The sequence below is a fragment of the Toxorhynchites rutilus genome, chromosome 2 (genome assembly GCF_029784135.1).
Source record: "Toxorhynchites rutilus septentrionalis strain SRP chromosome 2, ASM2978413v1, whole genome shotgun sequence".
In the NCBI taxonomy this organism is placed as follows: domain Eukaryota; kingdom Metazoa; phylum Arthropoda; class Insecta; order Diptera; family Culicidae; genus Toxorhynchites; species Toxorhynchites rutilus.
The window spans coordinates 193,755,582-193,781,605 of NC_073745.1; the positions used below are offsets into that span (position 1 = coordinate 193,755,582).

Genomic DNA, 26,024 nt, shown 5'->3' on the forward strand with positions numbered 1-26,024 from the left:
GACATAATGTTAATCGTTATTTTTTTCTCTGTTCGTCGAAAAGCGGAAGTCCAACATCGCAAGTATGAACTGCAGTTCCAGATAGCAGCAAATTTCATTGCATTGGTTAGTTTATATTCACAAATGTACAATTAACGGACAACACAATCAAACGACTAGAGTCGGGAAGTTCATCTTGTTTCGTACAATTCTGCATCACCTTTCGAGGTGGCTCGGTGATTCATAATTCGCCCCTATTTCGCATTTCCATTCATTTTCAGAATCATAAAAATGTGTGTTTTTCCGATGCGTAACTGTGGGATTTTGGGCGCTCAGCACGCAGTTTATGGCTTGTTTTCCCATCTAACGGAAAATATGCGGACATAAATCACATTGCTAGTCGGCCGAAATACTTGACCTGTGCATACAATCTCTGTCTTTATTTTGATGCATAGTTTTACAATCGTTCAAATGAATTTATTACCCAATGGGATGTAATGTGGGAAGCCAGATTTAGGAATACGCTTTCGTCTCATTCGTCAGTCAGCAAAATTGTTGCAAGTACCCTATAGTAAACATTTTTTTTCGAAACTATCAGTTTCATCCATATGTTTTATCACCATCAGCAAAGAACATGGTGCGTTATCTGCCCAAACAAATCTGCTAACCCTTGAAGTGTTGGACTCAATCCGTTCACGACTTGGGTGACTCATTGGAGAAGTTTTATGTTGCGTTGTTTTTATGACAGGACGTAGTTTAGACGTTATTATTCCACATTACACTTCACTATGTCTCAAATTTTTCCCGAAATATTTGTTTACAATGGTCTCATCTTTCAGAAATAGGACTGAGATTTTCACGGCCACCCAGAAATTTTGTATCGCTTTGAATTGACCCAACTACTGTCCAACACCTGAATGTCAAAGCGGAAACATGTTCAAGTGCACATGACAATGGAATTGGGTTAACTGAGCTACGTTAATTCGAGGTCGATTAATTTTATTGCCATTCACAGCGACATGCGGAACATACCATTGTTGTTCGAGGGGCTTCCTGTGTGTCACAACACATTTGCTGGTGATGACTTGCGGGAAGCGATTGAATGGAGAACTCGTAGAATTCAATGGGGACCATTCCAGATGACCTTCACTGGGGGACAACATCATGTTCTGATGACTCATTGGAAATGAGTTAGTTTTTGGTTTGAAGTTGTGTGTTCGACCGAAGTTAGCAAAATATTAATTTTCTGATAGAATAGAGAGATTTCAACAGAAAATAAATATAGCAGTTAAAAAATAAGGAAAATTTCTAAAATAAAAAAAAAGTAATATTTTTAAAATTTAGATTGAAAAATTCAAAAATTCAATTTTTTTAAAATCATAAATTGATGAATAGCTATAAATGATGATATATAATGCTGTATAATGATGATTTCAGCAAAAACAAGAATCGATAGGGTTCCATTTCCAAATTTACATTTCGCCACATAGAATTGAATAATGTAACGCTACATATTTAAATGAATCATTCAATATGCATCTTGGGGTTTGGCTAGCAACCACTGCAAAAAACTCAGCTTTTCTTCGAACGTCATTCGTCTATCCACATTCCACGGTATAATTACACACTGTATTAATAATTAGTAATCGTACAGCAGGTTAATTTATAAACAATCAACGATTGGTACGTCCCATTGAAGCCAACAGCGAATCGTATGCACAAATTAGCATGATTCACATTTACCAGCAAATTAATTGGTGTATATCGTTAGTTCCGATCTATAGCGGTGAAAAATGGCAAGGCATTTAAAGTGCCAATATAAATAGATAATCCAGCGGCAACGAGAAAACATTCAGCTCAGAATAAATAGTTCAGCGAAATTAGATGACGATGAGCCATAACTAAGATACTGATCGCATCGAACGTTGCCATGCTTCATTTAAAACGTCTTGACGTTGCGTAGGTGATAATATATTTTGCTAAATAAACTTGTCGGATGATTCAGGGTAGTCATTCAGTGCTTGATTATACGGCGGTCGATCTACCAAAGGTGAAGAAATCAGACTAATTGTAACGGTATTTTGTTCAATCAATCCTACCATAAACGACGTGTTTAAACAAAAAAAAACAAACAAACAAACAAACACACCTCCATTCAGTTTACACCGTAAGCCGATCAATTCTGTCTTCAGCCTCAGCTCAGAGGGAATTGTCCGTAGCGGCAACTCATAAAAACCGGTTTCGGTTGAATGACTCATTAGCGGAAATGTTGCCGTTTTACATAATCATTTTTGACGCTTGTCCACTCGAGCGTCGGAATAGCCGCATCGCTGTAACGTGCATCGCAGCCACTGCAACCAACAGCCAGGATGAGACGTCATTTGGAAGACGAGATGAGACGGACAGGAAACCTTTATACAACAACAATATGCACAAATCTCTGCATTCCCCTTACTCAACGTCACTCAAATTAACTGCAGAAAGTGTTCTTTGGTGATGATGATGATGATGATGATGACGATCGCCATTGTTTTTCTCATCTCCCTCGTATTTACGCTTGCCACTGCCCGTCTCTGTGTGTCTTTTCCGGGTCAAGTGCATCCCATTGTGAGGTAGCGCCTCGGATCCAATGCGGAAAATTGCATCGATGTATGCGATGCAGTAGTATGTACGGAGAGATAAACACAGGATATAGTAAATAACGTCAAATTAGAACGTGTCAGTTGCAATAACAAATAGAGGCCGACATTCGTCGTCAATCGTATTGAAGGAAGTGCAAAGCGGAAGGAATGTGACTGAGACCCGATTATAAAAACAAAACATTTCAGGGTGCAGCAGCAGCAACACATGCATTATCTCCGCGTTGTTCGTTATCTTCTAACTCGCCGAAGCCCGAGGTATCGCAATTGAGCACGTATCTGGAGGGTTACGGCTGGAAAAGTTTTCGCAAATTCCATTCATTTTTCAATTTTCTTTGTTCAGTCCAGTTTCAGAATATTGGATTTACCTGTTTACTAAAACAGTTTACCAATTTTTATTATTGATTGTATGCCTATCAACATACAAAATTTTTGCAAAACATTTCATCAGAGACTGAGACTGTTCTTGTTGTTGTTTTTTTTCTATTTACTCTGCATTCAAATTGACGAATTTGACCTTTATTGACACTAAAATTTATTCACAATGATTGGAAGTTTTATTGTTTATCCTTTTTTTGTTGTTGTGCTCTTAAACGCCTGTTCAAAGAGGCCGTTGGTAAATACGTATAATCATATTTATCGGAGATATGTTTACTGTAGAGAATCACTTGTGCTCTTGTTAAATAACGATGTTTGAAAATGCTGTCGCCAAAATAGATGTACAAGAGCAGTACCACGACAAACTAAGCCGCTGCTGCCCCGATCATCTCCGATTTTATTTTAAATCTTGGTACAAAAGGTGACAGGTACCCATACGTACCCGAAGATTTCATTACAGATTTTTTTTAAAAAAGAGAATAACCGTGATCATTAACCTTTTTTTAGAAATCCAGCTGTTGGAAAGTCAACGAACTTTGGAGGAGGAATAACATTGGACACACCGTTGAAAAAAGTTGTTCAATGGTGGTTGAATAAGGAGTGGATGTCGTAGTCAGGAGGCCACAATGTAGGCAGGACTATCATCGTGCGAATTGGGTGGAATTCCAGCAGCTTATCGACAAGAATATTGATCTCGATCAGCCTCTTGAATCTCCCGAAGATATAGAAGCAACAGTCAACTCTATCCAAGCTGCAGTTATTCAGGCTCGCTCCCAGAAACGAATCAGGTGAGTGACTCTGTTCAAATTCATTCCGTTACTAAACATTTGATTAGACTTCGGAACCTCTATCGAAGGAAGTACCAGCGTACTGGTATTCGAGAGAGGAAACGATAGTATAATCAGTTAACCAAGGTTATCCAGGCCAGAATGATTGATCTCCGTAACAAAACATTCGCAAAAGACATTAGTAAACTTCCGAATAACTCCAAGCCATTTTGGGGGCTCGCTAAAGTTCTCAAGACCAAGTCTAATCCTATTTATTCTTCTTCAATCTGATAATTCAGAATGATTGATAAGACCTGCCGAAAAGGCTCATGCAATTGGCAACCATTTCGCTCGTTCACACAATCTTGGCCAGAACATTATAAGTCCATTTGAAGGTTCGATGAATGATACTGTAAGGGCTATTGGCAATATCCATTCTGCACCTCAAGAGAATGAAATCATCTCGACTGAAGAGGTTATCTCGGTTATACGCTCGTTGAAGAATATAAAGGCCTCCGGCTTCGATAGTATATTTAACATTGAGTTGAAACATCTTATTTTGTGTTCTAAATTTATTTTCAAATGGCTCAGCAACATTAAGTAACAATGAGCCGTATTAATGAATAGGGAAAAGCCTCTGTGAGTAGAACAATGCCAATGTTCTTTCTCAAAAAGGCATAAAAACCCTATCATCTTTTCGAAAAAAGTTACAATATAGATAATGACAAAATTCACAATAAGATAATATTATAGACTTCTTGTTTAAGCTTCTTGTTGCAGAGATGACCAACTCCTTGGAACTAGTTATATCCTTGGGACTTGGGAAGGAATGAAAATCTGCCCACTTTTCGAATTCTGAAGAAAAAGTTGAAACAGAGAAATGGAAACGTTAATAATAAAAATCAAAACAATAAAGGAAAAATAAACATATATATTCATATTTGAAAGTGTATGGATTCGAGAAAATCATAAACTAAAGAAATAGCATCGATATTACGAGTAGGCAGAACATCGCGAATCTTCTTCTTGGCAAGAAAGTCTGCTTTCTCATTTCCTGGTATCGAACAATGAGACGGAATCCATACAAAAGTGATATTAAATGAACTAGTTATGAGAGCACTTAAAAGCTGATGGATTTCAGATAAGAAATACGACGTATATCTAGTCCTCACTGAACGGAGTACCTCAGTTGAAACATCTTAGTAACAACTTATATGAAATTATGACTTCTGTCTTCTACAGATGTCTATTACTTGGCTACTTCCCCTCGAGTTGGAAGTTGGCAAAAGATACCGATACTAAAACCCGGAAAAGATCCTTCTTCTTCAAAGAGCTATCGACCAATTAACCTTCTCCCAGTACTTTAAAGGGTGTGTCACATCAAATTGCATCACGGAAAAAACGCTGTAGAAATTTAATTTTTAGGAATTATATCTTCAGCTTTCGCTTATAATCAGATAAGAGTGTATAGATTACGTTGGCCATGCTTCACTGTCAATTTTTCGTAAATTTGGAAAAATGTCGTCGAACGAAAAAGAGCGTCGTGAATTAGTCCTGCGCACTCATTTCGAGAATCCGGAGTTGTCACATCGGGACATCGGTAAGATGCTGGGAATCGTCCAATCCACGGTCAGCAGAGTACTAAAACGATACTTCGAGAACCTAACCATCGACCGGAAGGTGAAGAACGGCAAAAATGGATGCTCCGTCAGTGAAAAAGATCACAAGCACGTAGTTAAGCAGTTTAGACGTGATCCGATAAGTTCGGTTCGGGATGTCGCCAATAAGCTGAATTTGTCAAGTTCATTCGTCCAGCGGACCAAGCAGCGGGAGGGCCTGCGTACAAACAAGGTTCAGAAGGCTCCTAACCGCGACGAAAGGCAAAACATGGTGGGGAAGACGCGAGCCCGGAAGCTGTACACCGAAATGCTGACGAAGCCGCATTGCCTGGTAATGGACGACGAAACCTACGTCAAAGCGGACTTTCGTCAGCTGCCGGGCCTGTTGTTCTTCTCCGCAGAGGACAAATTCAGCGTTCCGGAGGAGATTCGCAAGCAGAAACTATCCAAGTTTGCCAAAAAGTACATGGTGTGGCAAGTGATCTGCTCTTGCGGAAAGCGGAGCGCCCCCTTCGTGATGACCGGCACGGTAAACGGGCAGGTTTACCTTAAGGAGTGCCTACAGAAGCGCTTACTACCACTATTGAAGCAGCACGAGGGCCCGACCATCTTCTGGCCGGATCTCGCTTCGTGCCACTATTCAAAGGACGAATTTCTACAGCCTTTTTTCCGTGATGCAATTTGATGTGACACACCCTTTAGAAGGTATTCGAAAAAATTATATCAACGCGCATTCTTGTTTTTGCAGATGAGCATAATATATTTTTGGATCAGCAGTTTGGATTCCGAAAAGGCCACTCTACCATTCACCAGCTTCGTAGAGTATACAACATAATCAGACGAAACAAGTCAGTTTCAAAATCATCTGCTATGGCACTTCTTGATGTTGAAATGCATTTGATAATGTTTGGCATAATGGTCTCATTTACAAGCTTCAGAACTATGGTTTTCCTGCATACTTGATAAAAATTATCAAAAATTATCTTTCTGATAGAGCGTTCAATGTTTCTATAAACAATATTTCATCAGAGAAATTCATCGTGAATCCAGGTGTTCCTTAAGCATCCATCTTGGGACCAATTCTCGCGTAACTTTTGAAAACGTCCTATGTAACATTCACATCAACTCGAGAAAAACGAAGTTAAAGACCGGAACATTGTTTCGCGAATTGTTTCAAAAGGAATCGATCTTTATTACTACTTTTACCACTGTCAGCCAATAATAACTCTGGAAAACCAATCGAAACTGTTGTAATGTGGTAAGTTTGAAATTGAAGCCTCCGAGCGAAAAATGTTACATTGGACGTTTTGACTGACGACTTTGTACATTGGACAAATTACATTGCACGATGAAAATTTGAAAATAACTACTGAACAACGGTCCCAACATTTGCACTTTGGGCTGAAAGCAGATCTTTATTGTTATCATTCGTAGAATTGCACTAAAAACGGTATCTACACTCGAAAATAACAAAAACTCAAAATGTCCGAAGTGCGACTTCGTGTTGTTTTGATTGCTTTGTTACTTCGGACGTATGGCGTCCGAAGTAACAGTTGAGTGCCTAAAATTAGAATCTGTACATTGGACATATTTTGTATCGGTGATAAAAAGGTGAAAAGGATAGATACTTGAACGGTTGTTTTCGCAATGCGTTCAATGATTGAGAACTAATGGTGTGCATCCATTAACTCGATTTGTTTACATTTGTTACTTAGGACCTTTTCAAAAGTTACGCGAGAATTCTTCTCAATATCTACACTTCAGATATTCCCTGATAGGAAACTGTCATTATTTGCAGATGATACTGCCATCATTTACAAGGGCAGAAGTATCACAGAACTTTAAAGAGAATTAGACGCTTTGTCTGGATATTTCAATAATTGGAAAATATGCATAAATACAGCAAAGACAAAAGTCATATTGTTGCCCCACAAGAACACTTCAAAGCTTGTTTCTTCTCAAAATATGACAGTCAGTCTTAATGGTAATACTATTGAATGGTCTTCAGAAGTAGTGTATCTGGGTCTAACTTTCGATCGAAAGCTTACCTTCAGAGCACACATTGACAAAACAGACACAAGATCCAACATTTTAATCAGGTCATTGTATCCCCTGATCAATTATCGATTATCTCTAACGAATAAACTTGCAGTATACAAACAAATAATATTTCCAGTTATCGCATATGCGATGCCCGTTTGGGAGTGCTGTACTCCAACATACAAATTAAAACTTCAACGCATGCAAAACAAAATTCTTCGTATGATTCTAAACTCTCCACCCAGAACGCGAAATTCGGAGATACATCAGCTGGCCGGGATTAAAACCGTGGATGAAATTATCAATAATAATTGTATGAAATTTGAACAGAGTTGCGCTCTCTCAATACACGGAATATTACAAAATCTGTATGATTATGCTACCTGATTTTCTAGTCGTTGCCGACAATCGTCGACAGGTGAAGAAGGAGTATGGAGTAGAGTTTCTTTCCACATGGGCCCTTCTCAGGGCTAGAGGCGAATGAACTGAAGGAGTTTAAAGACTCTTAAAAGCAAAAATGGAATGGAATGGAACCACAGTTGCGAATGAGCTAGCATTCATTTTTTTTTAAATCGTTTATTTTTACAGGCTCAGTTACATAAGTTTAAAGGAGCCAAACTCCTATCTGTATAGTTACAAGTATATATAAACATTTTTTATTAATTCTAATGTTAATGAAGTAGAGAACCGATTACTCGCGGCTTGCTCGAGTTTAGAAGGGTGACATTTTGTTTCAGGAAAAGGATGGGATATAAGGATATGTTGACAATGTTCACACTCACATTCGCACTCACATTCATCATACTCAATTCTTAAGCCTATCTTATATCTAACATGTATTTACATTTCACCTTATTCTATTGTTAGTAAGAAGGGATTTGATTTCTCGCGAAGGAAAAGGAAAAGGAGAATATAAGGATATAAGGACAATCACACACGAAGATCGATAGCTTTTAGGAAGACATATATTTGGGACATGTAATCAAGGTCTAACCGAGCCAACACATCTCTCAACGGCACATTGGGCTGCCTTCCTCTAGCCCGAAGAGAGTTTTCTAAATTCGATCTGGCAACAAGATACTCCTCGCACGACCAAACAACGTGTTCGATGTCGTGGTAACCTTGGCCACAAGCACAGATATTGCCATCGGCAAGATTAAAACGAAAGAGTAGCGCGTCTAACGAACAGTGATTGGACATGAGTCGAGAGAAGGTGCGAATAAAGTCCCGACTTAAGTCCAGACTTTTGAACCATGGTTTGAGGCTAACCTTAGGGATAATCGAGTGAAGCCACCGACCCGATGGTATTTTTACGGACTAAAGAATAAAATTCATTGAAAGCGATTTGACGCTGATAAATATCGCCTTCAATTGCACCTACCCTTTGCCAATGAGTCAGCCCTCTCGTTACCCGGAATTGAGCAATGTGAAGGGACCCAGACAAAGGTAATGACATAACAGCGTCAAAATTTCTCGTATTCTCTCATGGAAGTACGGCGAGTGCTTTTCCGGCCTCACTGAACGGATAGCTTCGACAGAGCTAAGACTATCCGTTACAATGTAATAGTGTTCAACAGGTCATGAGGCGACGCTGTCCAGCGCCCAATGTATTGCTGCCAATTCAGCAATATACACAGAGCAAGGATTCTGAAGACTGTGGGAGGTGCTAAAAATTTCGTTGAACACTCCAAATCCTGTGGACTCATTCATAGAGGACCCATCAGTAAAGTACATATTATCACAATTGACACGCCCATACTTTGCATTAAAGATCGTAGGAACGATCCCCGATCGATGATAATCTGGAATTCCATGGATTTTCTCCTTCATTAACAGATCAAAATGTACAGAGGAATTGATGTAGTCAGGAAAACAAACACGGTTGGGAGTATACGAAGAAGGATCAACCTGCATGGAGATGAATTCATGATATGAGCTCATGAATCCTGAATGAAAATTTAGCTCGATCAGCTGCTCAAAATTTCCGATCACCAGTGGGTTCATAACCTTACACCGGATGAGGAACCGAAGAGATAATAAATTGAAGCGATCTTTTAGTGGGAGTACGCCTGCCAAAACCTCGAGACTCATGGTATGCGTTGAGGGCATACATCCCAACGCAATACGGAGACAAAGATACTGAATTCGCTCGAGTTTAATGAGATGTGTTTTGGCAGCTGATTGAAAACAGAAACTGCCATACTCCATCACTGAGAGAATAGTTGTTCGATACAACATTATAAGATCTTCGGGATGGGCTCCCCACCAGGTGCCGGAAATTGTACGGAGAAAGTTTATTCTTTGTTGGCATTTTTTACTCAGATACCTAATATGGGCCCCCCAAGTACATTTTGAGTCGAACCAGACCCCAAGATACTTGAATGACATAGCATGAGTGATCGGTTTACCCAAAAGTTGAAGCTTTGGTTTTGCTGGTCTATGCTTCCTAGAAAAAACCACCATCTCTGTTTTCTCCGTGGAGAATTCGATCCCTAGCCCAATGGCCCAGGTTGAAAAATTGTTCAAAGTATCTTGTAAGGGTCCTTGCAGGTCGGATTCGTTTGATCCTACGACAGACACCACTCCGTCATCTGCAAGTTGTCTTAGGCTGCAATTTTGTGTAAGACAATTGTCGATGTCGTTTACATAGAAGTTGTACAAAAGGGGGCTTAAACAGGAGCCCTGAGGGAGGCCCATGTAGGAGACCCGACTTACTGCCGAATCTCCGTGAGAAAAATTCAACTGTTTCTCACAAAGCAAGTTATATAACATATTATTCAACAGAGGCGGCAGACCCCGAGAGTGTAATTTGTCTGACAAAACCTCTATTGAAACAGAATCAAAGGCCCCCTTTATGTCCAAGAATACTGAAGCCATTTGTTTTTTTTCGGCGTAAGCCATTTGAATTTCTGAAGAAAGCAACGCAAGACAATCATTCGTCCCCTTGCCCCTGCGGAACCCATATTGTGTATCTGAGAGTAAGCCATTCGTTTCAACCCAACGATCAAGGCGAAACAAGATCATTTTCTCCAACAATTTCCGTATACAAGACAGCATTGCTATTGGGCGGTACGAATTGAAGTCGGACGCGGGTTTTCCGGGTTTTTGAATAGCTATAATTCGCACTTGTCTCCAATCATCTGGAACAATATTATGCTCCAGAAACCGATTGAATAAATTCAACAAGCGATGTTTCGCCACATCAGGGAGGTTTTTTAACAAGTTGAACTTAATTCTATCCGTTCCTGGAGCCGAATTGTTACAAGAAAGGAGAGCAAGAGAGAATTCTACCATCGAAACCTCGGAATCAAGATCGCACCTATCTTGTGGTATATCTCGAACAATTTTTTGCACAGGAGCGGAATCGGGACAAACCTTCCGTGCAAAATTAAAAATCCATCGATGTGAATATTCTTCGCTTTCATTCGATGAAGAGCGATTTATCATGTTTCGAGCCACTTTCCATAATTTTTTCATTGACGTTTCTCGTGACAAACCTCCCACGAAATTTCGCCAATAAGCACGTTTTTTCCCTTTGATCAAGTTTTTAAATTGATTTTCAAGGTCCAAATACGTTTGAAAATTCTCAATGGTTCCACGTTTCCGAAAAGCTTTAAATGCGTTCGATTTATCCTGATAAAGCTTGGAACATTGGCTTTCCCACCATGGATTGGGAGGCCTTTGACGAAAAGTGGAGCCTGGGATGGGTTTCGTTTGAGCCCGAACCGCGCTGTCATATATCAAACGAGAAAGGAAGTTATACTCCTCCAATGGAGGCAAACCATCTCTGGAATTGATGGCTAGAGCAATTGCGTCCGCATATTTTTTCCAGTCAATGTGTCTTGTGAGGTCATATGCCATGTTTATAGATTCAGAAGAATTCGACCCAATGGTGATGGAAATTTTGATTGGCAAGTGGTCACTGCCGTTGGGGTCCTGGATTACATTCCAATTGCAATCTAACGATAGTGAATTCGAGCAAAGCGAGAGGTCAAGAGCACTTGGGTTAGCAGGAGGTTTAGGTACACGTGTTGTTTCCCCAGTGTTCAAAACGGTCATATTGAAGCTGTTACAAAGGTCATATATCAACAATGAACGATTGTCGTCGTACTGTTCCCCCCAGGCAGTTCCGTGAGAGTTGCAGTCTCCCAAGATCAATAGTGGCTCAGGAAGGAGTGAGCACATGTCATCAAGTTGTTTGCGGCTAACCGCAGCCCTCGGAGGCCAATACAAGCTGACAATACAGAGGTCTTTGCCTCTGATGTTTGCATGACAAGCAACAGCTTCGATCCCTCCTATAGGTGGAAGGTCAATTCGAAAAAATGAGTGGCACTTATTGATACCCAATAGCACTCCTACGTATCTGTCATCACGGTCCAAGCGTATGATATTAAAATCGTGGAAAGAGAGATCATCTCGCGAAGAAAGCCAAGTTTCGGACAGAGCAAAAACATCACAATTGAACTTATGAATTAAAAATTTGAATGTATCCAATTTAGGGATAAGACTACGACAATTCCACTGTAAAACAGTGATATCTCCGACCTCTCTATTTAAATTAGACATCAAGAGAGATAATCATTGCAAGGAGGGGCCATGTTTGCATCAATTGTTGCAAAATTGTCTTTAATACTGGAAGCATTGAAATGACAATGGTTCTGATGGAGTCGGAAACATTAAAACACTTGAAGATTTGGTCCAAAAGGTCAGACAACTTTATAAATCCCGATTGGGAAGTTGAACTGGACGGAAAAACAGGGACAGTTGGGGTTTTTGATGTCCCCTCGAGTGCTGGGCCATTCGAAGGTGAATTATTCCCACGGAAACCAGGAGGAACCTGATTTTGCTTGTCACCTGCACTCGATTTTTTAGGCATTCTAACAGGGGGTATAACCGGAGGGGCTTGTCCTTGAACTTTGGGAATGGTCACATTTTTGCGCCGGGGATTCCCTTGGAAAATGAACGGTGTGCTCCCGTTAGCTGTGTCCGCTTCTATTTCGTCAACGGGCAACGTGGCGAAGACATTTTGTGTGTTGATTGGTTGTTGTTGTTGGGCCAGTGGAGAAGCGCCCTTTAAAATATCCGCAAAAGTGCGTTTCGAGCGTTCCTTCAAAGAGCGCTTCTGTTTCTCCCAGCGACTCTTGTAATTTTCACAAACTGAGAGCTCGTGTGGGGATCCCCCGCAATATGGACATTTATGCTCAGTCGCACTGCAGGATTTCCCCTCATGTTGCTCTCCGCAAGTGGCACAGCGCTCCTTGTTGGCACAATAATCTGAAGTGTGACCAACTGACTTGCATTTTTGGCAAGTCATGGGCTTTGGCACGAAGAGTCGCACAGGCAATCTCAATTTGCCCACCATGACGTAGTCAGGGAGAGCGGAACCAGCAAAAGTTACTCGAAACGAGTCTGACGGCGTGAATTTAGTTTTTCCCTCTTCTTGGGATACTTTTCCTAGTTGGCGGCTGTCCAAAATTTTAACACCCACCAACGGGAGTCTTTTAAATTTACCAACTCCTTCTTTTATCATTTCGCACGTCAGACCAGTTTCAGTTACCACCCCCGAGATTTCTACGTCATGGGAGGGCACGTAGACGCGATACTCTAGGGAGAATCTCTCGTCGATCACAATTGCATTCGCGTGTTTCCGATTACTCACGACAACACGCAGTTTGTTCGGTCTAACCTTAGAGATTTCGACCACGGAGGAATATAATCTTGCCAGATCTTTCGAAACCTGAATGACATTTATTGACTTTCCTTTTGGTTTAGGCCGGAAAAAAACAACCCATGGACCAGCTCCAAGTGCATCGTCTGGATAGACCTTGACACGAGGAGAGGAAACAACTGAGGGGGAGGACGAGGTCGATTGTTGAACGGGAGCGGGATCAGTAGGGCTGGGAGGCAAGTTCGGTAGTAGAGCGGAAGCGGGAGCGGGAGATTGAGGGGGCGAAGAGGAAAAGTTTGCCAATTTTCTTGAGGGGGGCTTGTTAAGGTAGATTACCTCTTTCTCTGAAGAGACATCTTCTGAGGGGGGAACGCGTTTAAGCGACTTCCCAGCCCCCGTTGTAGCTGGTGAGGAGGAAACAGTAGTTTCAATCTCCATGTCAACATGACTTCTGCCATTACGGCAGATATAAAATAATATAATTTTTATTTTTTTTTGTATTTCTAAACCTAATATATATTATACCTAAATCGCACACCAATGCGAATGAAATGAAACGGTGTCCCAATCAAACCGCGTGGCAATCGCTCGGCACAGATGCAATGGTATATCACACCACAACACGATGATGGGATCGATGACGATGCTAAAGCACACACAGCGATGATACGGCACACGCACCGCGTCCGCCGTGGAGGACTTCTTCCTCACGCTGGTAGTGATTGCTGCTCTCCTCACTCGCGCAATAAAGAGAACCCCGTTAGGGCGAAATAACTTCACCAGCCACGAACTGATAACGGTATAATCTCCACTCTATAATAGACGCGAACAAATTTGCGACCGATGTCTTCGGACTGCGCGAGCTGAATGAATAATCATTCATGCTCAATGCTGATTTCACACACATATACACACACAGCTCGAAGAATGGGATAGAGAAAGGAACTACTGCGATTCAAGCTTCGCCATTTCTCGATAGTTCGCAGAGATATTTGCATCAATCGATAGGCAATATTTTTACTCGCGCAGGTCAGTGTATACATTCTGGGCAAAAGTGGATATGTTATTGTTGAATGGAATGAGGGTTTAATATGAAGTATGTTGAAAGCAGAGAACAATAACACGGTTTTATCAGACACGTATCGGCCGACGTTGTCGTGATATCATATATATTTATATTGTCAGACATAACGGGTCCTCAGTACCGACCAGCAGCATAGACAAAGCGGATATACAGGTCGGACTCGATTATCTGGAGTATTGAGTTTTTTTCACCCCGGATAATCGAATCCTCCGGATAATCGAGTCATGAAAAAAACGAATTTTCTCTCGGTGAACGTAATATAATTATGATTTGCACTTATTTATTTAACGGTTTTATCTAGGTTGACCCATTTGTATGTTTGTGACTTTGTAACTTTGTATGTAGAACTGTACCACATTAATAGAAATTTAACCCCATTCCTGTTGACCGATTGATCTGAAATTTAGAACACATCTTTATCTCTGGTGTCATTATAAAACTGCGTATTCCATGATTTTGAAAATCCAAGATGGCGGTCGCTACAAAATGGCGTATTACATATTTTCTCAGAACCACTTCAATGTGGATATCAAATGAAAGGGCTTGACTAGTAGAACACAGTTATTTGTGAATCCAAAATGACCGCCACCACAGAATGGCGCCATATATATTTTTTTTTCAAAACCTCATCAATATTGGTATCAAAAGAAAGTTCTCGACTAGTAGAACATAGCAGATCATGAAAAATCCAACTCCAAGATGGCCGCAGTCCTCAAACAACTAATTATTTTTTAAATTGTTTCATTCAGCTTGAACTGTCTGTATGTATGTTTTAATGTTTTTAGGGTTGTTTCACATTAATAGAAAATTGAACCCGTTCCTGTTGAATGATTGATCTGAAATTTAGAAGACACCTTTAATTCTACTGTCATTATAAAACTACGTATTCCATGATCTTGAAAAATTCAATTTGGCCGTCGCTGGAAAATGGTTGAATGTCTCATCGTTGTCCTAAATTAATGAAGGAACGGATGTGATAACTACCAACTGCTGCTTGTCTAATTATTTTCTAGTTTTTAGTAAATTATCTGTATCATCAGTATACTTCTCTACATTAAAACCATTTAATTTTTTTTTTATTTTAATTTCTTACCTAACTTTCTTCGGAATATTTTGACGAAACACTGTATTCTATTAGTCAAATCATTTCGATTTCGATATTCATCTCACCAAAAACAACAAATTTTATAAACTTAATATCGACTTTTGGCTTGCTGGCATAGTCAGTCGGATTCTTCCAAGATCTACTTCCGTCCAAAGGCTGGCAAGATTAGAACTAGCGGTTACCGGACGTGTAAGTGAAAGTCTTGCCCATTGAGTACGATGAAAACCGTGACACAGAAATGTTGAAAATACCCACATTAGTAAAATGCAGGTTTCAGAAGCGACAACAACTAAAAACTTTCAAGCTTCACATTGCTTCAGTAATCATAAAATAGCACATAATGGCAATTTTATATTATTGAAATCCTGTACCTTTCGCCAATAATGCTTCTAATGTTTAGCCATAAAAAAAGAAATAAAATTAACATCATCCTGTCTAACCACTATCAATAAATGAGCGAAGAAGTAAGACTCTCCTACAAAATGCGGCACTCACTGCCCCAAGGGCTGAAGTGAAAGCGTTGTCAACGGGCCGAAACACCGAGCAACACAAAGCAACAATCGAATTCAATCAATTTTAAAACCTCCAATTATCCCATTGATCACAAATTTAGCGCAGAGCGCGCGCTTAGCGGAAATTGCTCTAATTTGAGCAGAAAATAAAAATTCCTATGACTAATGATTACGTGGCTAGCTGGTTCTCTGACTGACTGGCGGGTAGCTGGTTGGTCACGATCTACCTGTCGCAAGAGTAGAAATACGGGAAACCTGATTTGCGACGATGGCGATCAAATCCCCCCTAAACCAAAAAAGGCTGTGCTGTCCCCACGCGTTTCTTCTTACGGTGCGAAACATTTTCTCACATGGCCAGCTTGAGTTTGAGTTCTATGCGCGTTGTCGCGTTCAAAAGGTACATCATCTTGACACGTTTGCAGAGTGTTGGAGTCCTTGGGCTTACCTAAAAAATAAGAGAAGAGAGGAAAAGTATTATACATGTGTCCCATTTTTTTTTGTCATTTAATATTGTTCACGAGATGTTAATATGTTTTTTGTTTGTTTCATTGGATTCGTCTGTGTTACCAACTTTCCTGAACGTGACTTATGTCTTCCGTCAAAAACCCCATTTCCCAAGAGACTCGTGTCGGGGGAAATCGGAAGAAAACTCATCTCACGAATGGAGAAAGCTTCACTCTATTATCTCCGACTATAGGAACACGTTTTGCACGAATAAGTTTTCTTATTGCTGGAAAGTCTCAGACGAAAACAAAAAGAGGCGTTTATTTCTCCTGCTAACCGAGAGTTAATATGGAGCGAGAAATGTGAGTCATGAGTTCTATCCGATTCGTAAGAATCGCGTGAATCATTTGACATTTCGAATGCATTGTGTATTGTGGACTGCTATTGTAATGTTAATTTGGACAACACGTAGAGGAGACCAAAAAAACTAATTTACGGACAATACTCGAATATCTCATGTAAAAAGTTTTAGCTATAGACTACATTTTTTATACGCTCACTAAAACGAACAGCGGAAACAGCAAAAAAAAAGTTCAATTCGCTTCAGCTTGGCATTCATACTTTACAACGCGAGTGCTCCAATCATTTTCTAGTGGCTTTGAGCTTGTTTTCCTCGCACAGTCTCCTTTTCTGTAAAGCCTTGCTTGCACGGGTTTAATCGCTTTTCCTTGTTCAAGTCGCTTTGGCAGCAAACGCTACAACTTTTCAGTCGTCGTCAATTCCAACATCAATCTCGTCGTTTCCTCCATTCCACCCGACAACCCATCTTCCTACCGGTGATAATCCTATGTCCCACCAGAGCTTTCTGTTGGTCACCAACATGGCGCGCGGAGGCAGCATACAAAAACTGGTTCATACATAAGCAACTCTTCACGTCGTATTGAGGCTGTTTCTTGTCTTGGGCTTCCCGGGGAAGCGAAAAAAAGAATGTGAACCACCGCAGATAGCTAGAGCCAACCCCATTTTGTGTCGCCAGTTCCAGACTCCAATTTACGACCAACGATCTATTTCCTCCGGAGTTGTGCGCGCGCTACACGCCTTTCGCGCACTGAAGGCACCTGCCCATGTAACTATATTCAAATTTATCGAACTATGTGTGCACACGCTGCTGCTGTTCTCGGTACCGTTTTCATTATAGCCTTTCTGTGGTCATATGCCAGCATCCCGTGTCTTAGCTGGCAGAAGACTGCAACGTAAGCGTGGAAAAGTGGATTATAATTGGCGGACGCTTCGAATCTCTTAATTCCGCTCTTCTCCATATATCAGCATAAAGAGCGTGAAAAAATCGTATCTACGGCTCATAGGAGAAGATAAAACCGTGTTTTTCATTGCTATAACAAATTCAGAAGCATAAAAAATAACAACAAAACCCGCCATGAATATTGAAATTATGCGTCTGCAAGCGTGCATTATCTCCGTCAGAGCGGGAATCTAAAAAACCACTCAAACTGGAAGTCGGACACAAGAAGTAGAATAGAGTTAATCCCGTAAGAAATCACGATTGAGGAAGCTCAAGTCTTGTTTGTAAGAGTTCAGAATCATATTGTTTCCCCTAATGGTTTGCATTGATTGTTTTGGGTGTTTAATTCGTCTGTACATCATAATTATTCATTTCACTTTTATCATTTACTTATGAAGTCGTAGCATCCTACTCTACAGAGAACATGGTTGAAAACTGTATGGGCCAATTAAAGTGGAAGGATTTGTTTTTGCAATAGCAATGTAAAGAAGTGGAATTTAAAAAAAAAAATTTAAATTCATTTATTTTGGTCCAAGGAGATTTGTTCTAACTACTTTTTGATTATGATATCTCGTAAATGACCGCCTCTGGCCTTGACCGCAAAATGTGCCCTTTTTTCGGCATTTTCCATCACTTTGCCCAATGTTTCGGCCGATATGGCAGCAATTTCTTGTCGGATATTGTCTTTCAGCGCAGCCAGGGTCCTTGGTTTACCAGTGTATACCTTGGATTTTAAATATCCCCATAAAAAAGTCAGGAGGCGTCAAATCAGGTGATCTCGGTGGCCAGTCATAATCGCCGTTTTTCGATATTAATCTTCCGGGGAACATTTCGCGCAATAATTTGGTCTTGGCAGCCGCTGTATGGCATGTAGCGCCGTCCTGTTGGAACCAGTAATTGTCCAATTCATTTTCACGAACAAATAGCAATAAAAAATCGGTTATCATTGTCCGATAACGTTCCCCATTCACGGTTACCGTTGCTCCATTTTGTTTATTCACTCCTCCATTCAAGTTGAAATGCGCCTCATCAGACATTATGATTTTTTGCCAAAAGCCACAATTGAGAAGTTATTTTGAATGTACAGCTGAACAATTTCAGCGCGTTGTTTAGGTGTGTATTGTTCCATGGTTAAAATTGTACTGAAATGACGCTTCCAACGCGGTATGACATTTGTTAATCTGACATCTCTGTCAAAAGTTATGGGGTTGCCAGATGCTTCCACTTTAAATGGCCCACCCTGTATCTTTAATATGTACAATTTAAACATAATTTTCCGTGAAACATACAATATGTATATTAAACAATATGTATTCATATTGTTTTAATATGTATATTAAACGTATTACTGAATTATTCATCATATGAATACGTAATAGATTATAACATACAGTGATTGCCATAAATAAGCTACTATATATGACGAATTTTATGCCAACTCGACATCACCATCTCAGATAGCAGTGAAACGTTGGGGGTGTAAACACATAGGTCTTTCAAGCAACTTTGCACACTTGAAATATTCAAAAAAGCATTAGACTACTTTTTTAAAAGGGCCAAACAAATTTATTTTTTACAGAAAAAATATAATTTAAAAACAATAATACCTACAAAATTCTGGTCAAAGACTGAAATGTAGTTAATAGTTTAACTTTTCATAAAAAATATACCACAAATCGGTGGAAAAAATATTTGAAAAATTAAAATTATTTTATTTTATTTAAATTTCTCAAAAACACATTTTGTTTAAATTCTCAAAATAAAATATATGAATAGACCTTACAATTTCCAACAAGCCCTCCATACATCAGAAGATGGGCAAAAGTTTATCTAACAACAACTTTCCTATGTTTTATTTGAAAAAATTACAACTAATCCTAATTTTGTTTAAAGTCAAGATAGCGACCTAGTGTATCCCACAAAGTTTTAGATTTTATTCAAATAGGAACTTTTGTCGAAGAGTTCAACTTTCTATCTTCTATAGTTTTTTGAATATAAGGCATTTTTGTATAAAGACTCCTGAAAAAAGTAATGTTTTACTCGTAAAATTTTTGAGGGTAAATTCCCGTGTTTGGCATGTTCTTGACATGTTTATATAGAAAAAAGCTAACAGAGCATGTGAATCGCGAAAATTTGTACATCAAAATGTGCAACCCGCGACGCCGGGGAAGCGCGCGAGTTCGTCGCGACCGGGGATTTTGCGCAGATAAGCGGTCGGCTTAAGCGCCACTCCCGCGAGGGAGACCGACCGCCGTGTTTTATCCTTGCCCGGCAATGAGACACCCACTGAGGGCGGGTTTGTCCTTTTTCTCACAAACCCGGTTATTTCCGCGACTCTTCTGCGCTAAGAAGGACCCGCGACACAGTTTGTCCGCGTTCCACAATTCAGGCAACAGAGGCAATACGGTTGTTTCCAATGAACACCGTTTATGCCAAAATTCTCATCATTGGACCTACGCAATGATGCCAAACCCACCCACCTTGAAGTTTCAGAGGACGAGGTGCGGGGGTTGAAAAGTTGTCCACAACAGAAGAGGAGCCCCAACCCTGGGCTCGTGACCTATCTGAAATTTATTCGGGTTTTTAGGCTACACCGCTAGCCAGTAAATGCACAAAACTTCCGTCTACATCTAATTATTGGTTATCACACAACATTTATTCAGCTAACTCAACATATTATCCCACAAGTTTTAATTATATTTACAACATTTACTTCGAAACTTCCAATTAACGAAAAATAATAACTACATGAACAATTTTATTTAACTATTACGGGATTCGAACATCGGACCCATTGATTCAAGTCCAGCGATTATTCTACAAAGCCTAATTTCGCATCTTGTGTAACCCTTTATTAATAGCGATCAGCATAAGCGCGCCGTCGGTAAATCTCTACGCTTCGATTGCATGTGGCATTGTTGTGTGGCGTTGTTAGTTGTGTGTGGTTTTATTCTTTGGTTCTTTTAACCCTACATGCGCATGTTATTTTAGGGTAAAAATAGTTTTCTACTCACACTACCTAGGCTTTACGTGCATCTACTTTACCGCCGTTCCACGGTAGGCGATGAATGACGAGTCCGTAGGCGTAGATGATGGGACGTAGACGTTGAATGCGCATCCGACGTGTAGTGGTGCCGTGCTGCGCCTTCCCTTGATTCGAGTGACGATTCGCGCTTCGCGCGGCCACCTGGTTTGACTGATGTGGTGGCGAAGATCCAATCTTCGATCATGGGGTCAGGATACGGCTCCTTCCTACACACAACAAAGATTAAAACACCACACATATGCCACAATTAATTTTAGCATCAGCCACATGTCTTGGAGCTCTAAGCTTACCTTTGATTTCGCTAAACGGGAACACAAGCGAAGAATTACACTTTTCGATTTCTCGGAAAAACTTATTTTAAACTAACTAAACATGAAACAAAGAGACAAAAAAAAACAGAAAAAAAACCAAAAAAACTTTAGTCTACTGACTAGCACGTGTAGCCTTTCACCTACGGTACCTTTTTACCGTCCACTCGCGATGCAAAAAAAACTGGTCCGCCCTGCCTATTCCACGGTCGAAGTCGGAATGGGCAAGCATATCTCAAGATCCTCAGATCAGCGAGACATTCATTGGAACCGGAATTACGTAATAGTTAACGATGTTAACTATTCCGTATTCACACCGAAATTCCCCTGCGCTTTCATTGGTCGCGCATTCAAGCATTCGCGGGCGATACCCTTTAACCTCCCGAGCAGAGTTCAAGTCGAAGCGCTCGCCGGGTTTTGAAATTTGAAGAACAAGAAAACCCCGCCGAAAGACTCTGCTATTTGGGGGAAATATCCAAATGAAAAAATAGCAAAAAAAAAAAAAGAAAGCATGAGTCTTTCGGAGTGTTGGTATGTGGGTGTCTTGGCTAAAACAGCCGCCCAGTCACATCCAGCACCCATTATGGCTAGTTGCTCAAATCTAAAATCGGGAGCGGCACTCGCGTTGCCAAACATCCAATACATAGAAAGAAGAGAGAATCCCAGATCCACACAGGAGAGATTGTGTTGGATCTGAAACTCAAAATAACGAAACGAGGGGCTTCCAAAAGTCGAAATCAGTACCGTGCTACATCATTCCCTGCTTAATTTTCGAAAATTTGATTGGCCTGCACCAATCAAATTTTCGAAGGCGAAAATAGAGTCTCCCTTCGCAGAATTGTTTAGTAACATTTTCGGGGTCATATGTGGTCATCGTCAAACTGAATGGACTCATCCTCTATTTCCAGTATCAGATCAATTGATCTGTCTGTAACTGACCATCAACGCTTTGCAGCTCCGGTCTCCAGCGAAATGTCATGTGAAACCCTGCAAAGGTTAACTCTAAACGCCCATCAAAAATTACTGGTATTATAGAGAACTAACTAACCGAAAACCACTAAACTGAGAGACAAGAAAAAACTCGAGAAAAAAAAACATCAATCGATCTGACCTTCCAGAGCTACTATTTAGTTGACAATCCTATTTACACAAAATGAAGAAAAAATATACTCGAAATTACTCAAAACTATAACTAAAATCTTTACATCCTCCACTTCTCATAAATAGAAGTATTTCTGGAGATGTAAAAAAGAACGTACTATCGACCTACGTCGAAAAAATAACTCGATGAATATTGTTCATTCCGACCTCAGAACTTTATCCAAGTAAAAAGGAATGAAAACAATATCCATCTTAAATTTGCCCGAAATTTCTTCGGATATGGAAACTACTCTGGAAGGATCCAAAGATTTCCTGCTCCCATCAGAAGAAAGATCTTAAAGTTCGTCATTCTCAATCGTTGGCATGCTACCAACGATTAGATGACCTTTTTCCTAACAAAATTACAAAACAAAACTAAATATTCAACCAATCAAACATTCACGCACCCCTCGCTTACAAGCGATGTACACTCATTCTCCCCAATACACTCACACCATTCACTCACGCTATTGCCAACCAAACAGTGTTTGAGAAGTAAACAAACCGGTGCGAAGGTTTGTCAGGGCAGTGTAATTTAATTTTTATTTTAATTCTTACACGGACGATTCCGTGTATAAGGGGAAAAAAAACTTTGTGGAACGATATGGACGGAAAAAGGAAAGTGTAAATGGTAAGTCGTTCCAACTATTAGATGTAAAGCTTTTTTCTTCTCTTTCTTCCCCAGATTAGGTTCGACAAGGGGAGCAGCATCACCGATTGGATGGACATGTTGCTGGGGAAACCGATCAAGACAACGACCGACGAAGGACGAGGATTATGAGGACAGAGGATTCTGGAACACGACAGGACCATTCTTGGGAACACACAACAGGAGAAAACAGGACCGGAATTGAAGCAATCAAGAAAACAAATGGAAGACGGGAAAGGTTGGCAGCAGCTATGGACAAAACCTGAAAAATACATCACATCAACGGGAGCATCTGGGACAGGACACTGATTCGGGACTATTCTACAGGATGGGACAAAGGATGCGAGCTGGAGGACAGTGACGAACCGGAACCACAACGATAATAATAACAAGTAACTTATTAAATCTAAATATTTATTAATTTTTACATATTATTTTAGGAACTAAATCAGGAAGTCATTCTACAAAAAAAACTAAAGAATTTCTTCGAAAGAAAACAACAACAAAAATGGAATACTGGAACGGAAAAGTGACGATGAAACAAACTAAGCAAAGAAAGACCATAAACGAGGAAAAAACGTGAGTGACTATTACTTTTTAATAATTTAACAACTAATTTAACTAGATCTAGGACTAATAATAGAAAATAAGGATTAGGGAAATAGGAAGAAAATTAATGAATTAATCTACTACTAATAATTACATTGTATTTACAATTCGAGTCGCGTTGTTCACTCGATTCGGTCTCTTTTTAATGCTTTCGTTGGGATTCCCGTTTGTCACTTCGGCTACATAGCTTTGAAAAAAAACTTGATTCTACGGAATCAACCAATCGAGAGGTTTATCAAGTCTCTTCTTCTTCGGACTGCTCTCTAGTGCTGAGGCGCTCTACTCTTCGTTTCTTCACAAAGTCCACTACTGATAATTTCGAAAGTCATTATCAGTGCTCGCTTTACGCTTCACGGTACCATGACCGCTACTTTGCACAGGTCATAGCTCCGACTCGTTCATTTTCTTCGTGAACTTTGCTACTTTTCCCGGATCATTGTGAGCTCTCAACTCAGACTTCAAGCAATCTTCCAAAGAATCAACGATTCCTCAATCGATGGGATTCGACGTAGGACTTTCCACATAGGTGTGTTTTTTGTTATTAGTTCCTTCATGAAAGGTACATAGCTTGAACAACAAACATATACACACGAATATACACATAGGAAGAAGGATTATGGAGAGGCGAACAAAGAAGGATGCCTATCTATCACGTCTTCTGCCTTGTGTCAACACATTATTGTCCAGATTTCTCTCATTTCTATTATGAACAGTACAACGTTCACAGCTTCGTGTCGTTCTGCCCATATTTCCGCAACCATAACAGAAAATTAATTTCCGTTCATTACAGTTCCTCCAACAATGCCCCTGTTGTTGACAATTCCAACAGGTCTTTGTGGTACTAGAATTTCTCGTTCTTCTTCTATCTACTATCCAATTGGCTTCTTCATTTCTGCTTTCCATCGTCTCAATGCAATGGATTGGTTTTAGAGTGGAACTTTCCCATGCCTTTTGGAGGGCAGAATCAGTTGCATCGATTCGATAATTCAGGTCCATCAAATGGTCCAGATCATTCACATCAATAATAGAGATCCTTGAACGATAATGTTGTCTCATATTATCGAAAATAATTTCGAATTTTCGTCGCTTTGAAAGTGGTTTTGACAGCATTTTATTGAGCTGTTCAATTCCCTCCACAAATGCAACGAATGTTTCATCTCGACGCTGCTTTCGGTCGAATATATTCTGACGGATTGCTTGATCGTAATTAGGGTTACCGAAACGATTCCTAATCCGACGTTCAAACGAATCCCAATCATTCAACTCGTCTACGTACGTGAAGAACCATTCTAGCGCTGATCCATCCAACAGTACATGAATTCTTTTCAGAATATCCTTAGCAGAAACGTCTTCTCTATAAGCTATCTTCTCCAATTTATATAAGAAATTCTCAACGCTTAGAGTTCTAGGTTGGCCTGTGAACTTCATTCGCCATTTTCCGATTCGCTCACTTATGTAATCTCTCCTATCTAGCTCACCACTGTGTCGTTCTTTCCTCCTTCGTTGCCTAGAGCTATTTATGCTGGAAGGTTGTAAATTTACTGATAATTCTGAATCATCCCCGTTTGCATTTCTCCTACTTTCATTTTGTTGTTGAGAAAATCTATTTTGACCCGAATCTAACTCGTTATCTTCTGAATCGCTTTCTACATTTTCATTAGATGTGTTTCCCTCAACATTATGTATAGGTATACTAATTTGGTTAGTCGTCTCCTTGATTGCTAGTCTCGACATAAGATCGCTAAGTGTTCTCTCCAAATATTCTACCTTTCCACGCAGTTGTGCTATTTCCTGTAGCACATTGATTTCTTGCTGTTCTGTTTCCGTCTCTTGCGGAACGAAATCTACTGGACACTCCGCATCTATCTTCGCATTGACGTTCGTACAATCATTTTTCGCTTCATCTGATAATTTATCTGCGTCATATTCTTTAATCATTTTACCTAAACAACGCAGCACTCCATCTTTCAGCAGCTGTTCCCCTTCATCGTTAACCGTACATCTTTCTGTTCTATACAAATAATGCAACAACTTTGATTTATGGTTCGACTCAAACCCTTTTTGCTTAACTTCCCTTCCAATCGCCGCCACATTTTTTTCCAGAACATTAAGTTCGTCTCGAATATTAATGGACGAGCTGTACTTGCGTCCTGACTTCGCATCTGATTTGAATAACTTTCTCAAACGCCGTTGCTTCCCTAAAAGATCCAAACCAACAATATTTTCTCCGAGTTGATTCCGTATGCGCAGTTCATAATCAGTTTCCTCCAAGCTCAGATGCTCAGTACATGGAAACTCCATTTTAACAAGTTCAGTAATACCACTAATATTCGACTAATTTATTGCAGGGTGACAGTGATGTAGCTGATAGATGACGGGTAATTTAAATCTTCAAAATGTGCCAGAAATACAGTGAGATAAATAAATCCAAAAAGAAATAAATCTGCTGAAAAACACTCGAAAGAAAAAAAAACATAGGAAGAACGACCTAAAATTTGCCCAATATCGTTTTTAAGAAAAGACGAGGATGACTGTTTGAATGGCAGACGAGGATTTTGCTAGAAAAAACAGCTTGAAAGTGCGATATATTGTACACGATATATATATTTTCTGAAAATTTTATTTCATAAATTATGCAAAATTGTAAAAATCGTTAAAAGAAATCCTAATGAAAAATAAACTAGAGACTGTCAATATTATTCAGAAAAATACTAAATTTATATACTGCCAAAAATAA

The 26,024-nt window shown here is 39.9% G+C and overlaps 2 protein-coding genes across 3 annotated transcripts in view; both read right to left on the reverse strand.

Annotated features, from left to right (window-relative positions):
• Positions 1-26,024, reverse strand: part of LOC129764248 (semaphorin-1A) — a 204,805-nt gene that overhangs the window by 130,660 nt on the left and 48,121 nt on the right. The window lies entirely within an intron of this gene.
• On the reverse strand, positions 14,454-25,588 carry LOC129766557 (uncharacterized). The gene is made up of 4 exons (XM_055767130.1): positions 21,042-25,588; positions 20,872-20,947; positions 20,550-20,787; positions 14,454-16,236 (listed from the first exon to the last, which is right to left on the reverse strand). The coding sequence occupies exon 1, from the start codon at positions 25,586-25,588 to the stop codon at positions 23,930-23,932; it is 1,659 nt and encodes a 552-aa protein (XP_055623105.1). The 3' UTR covers positions 14,454-16,236; positions 20,550-20,787; positions 20,872-20,947; positions 21,042-23,929.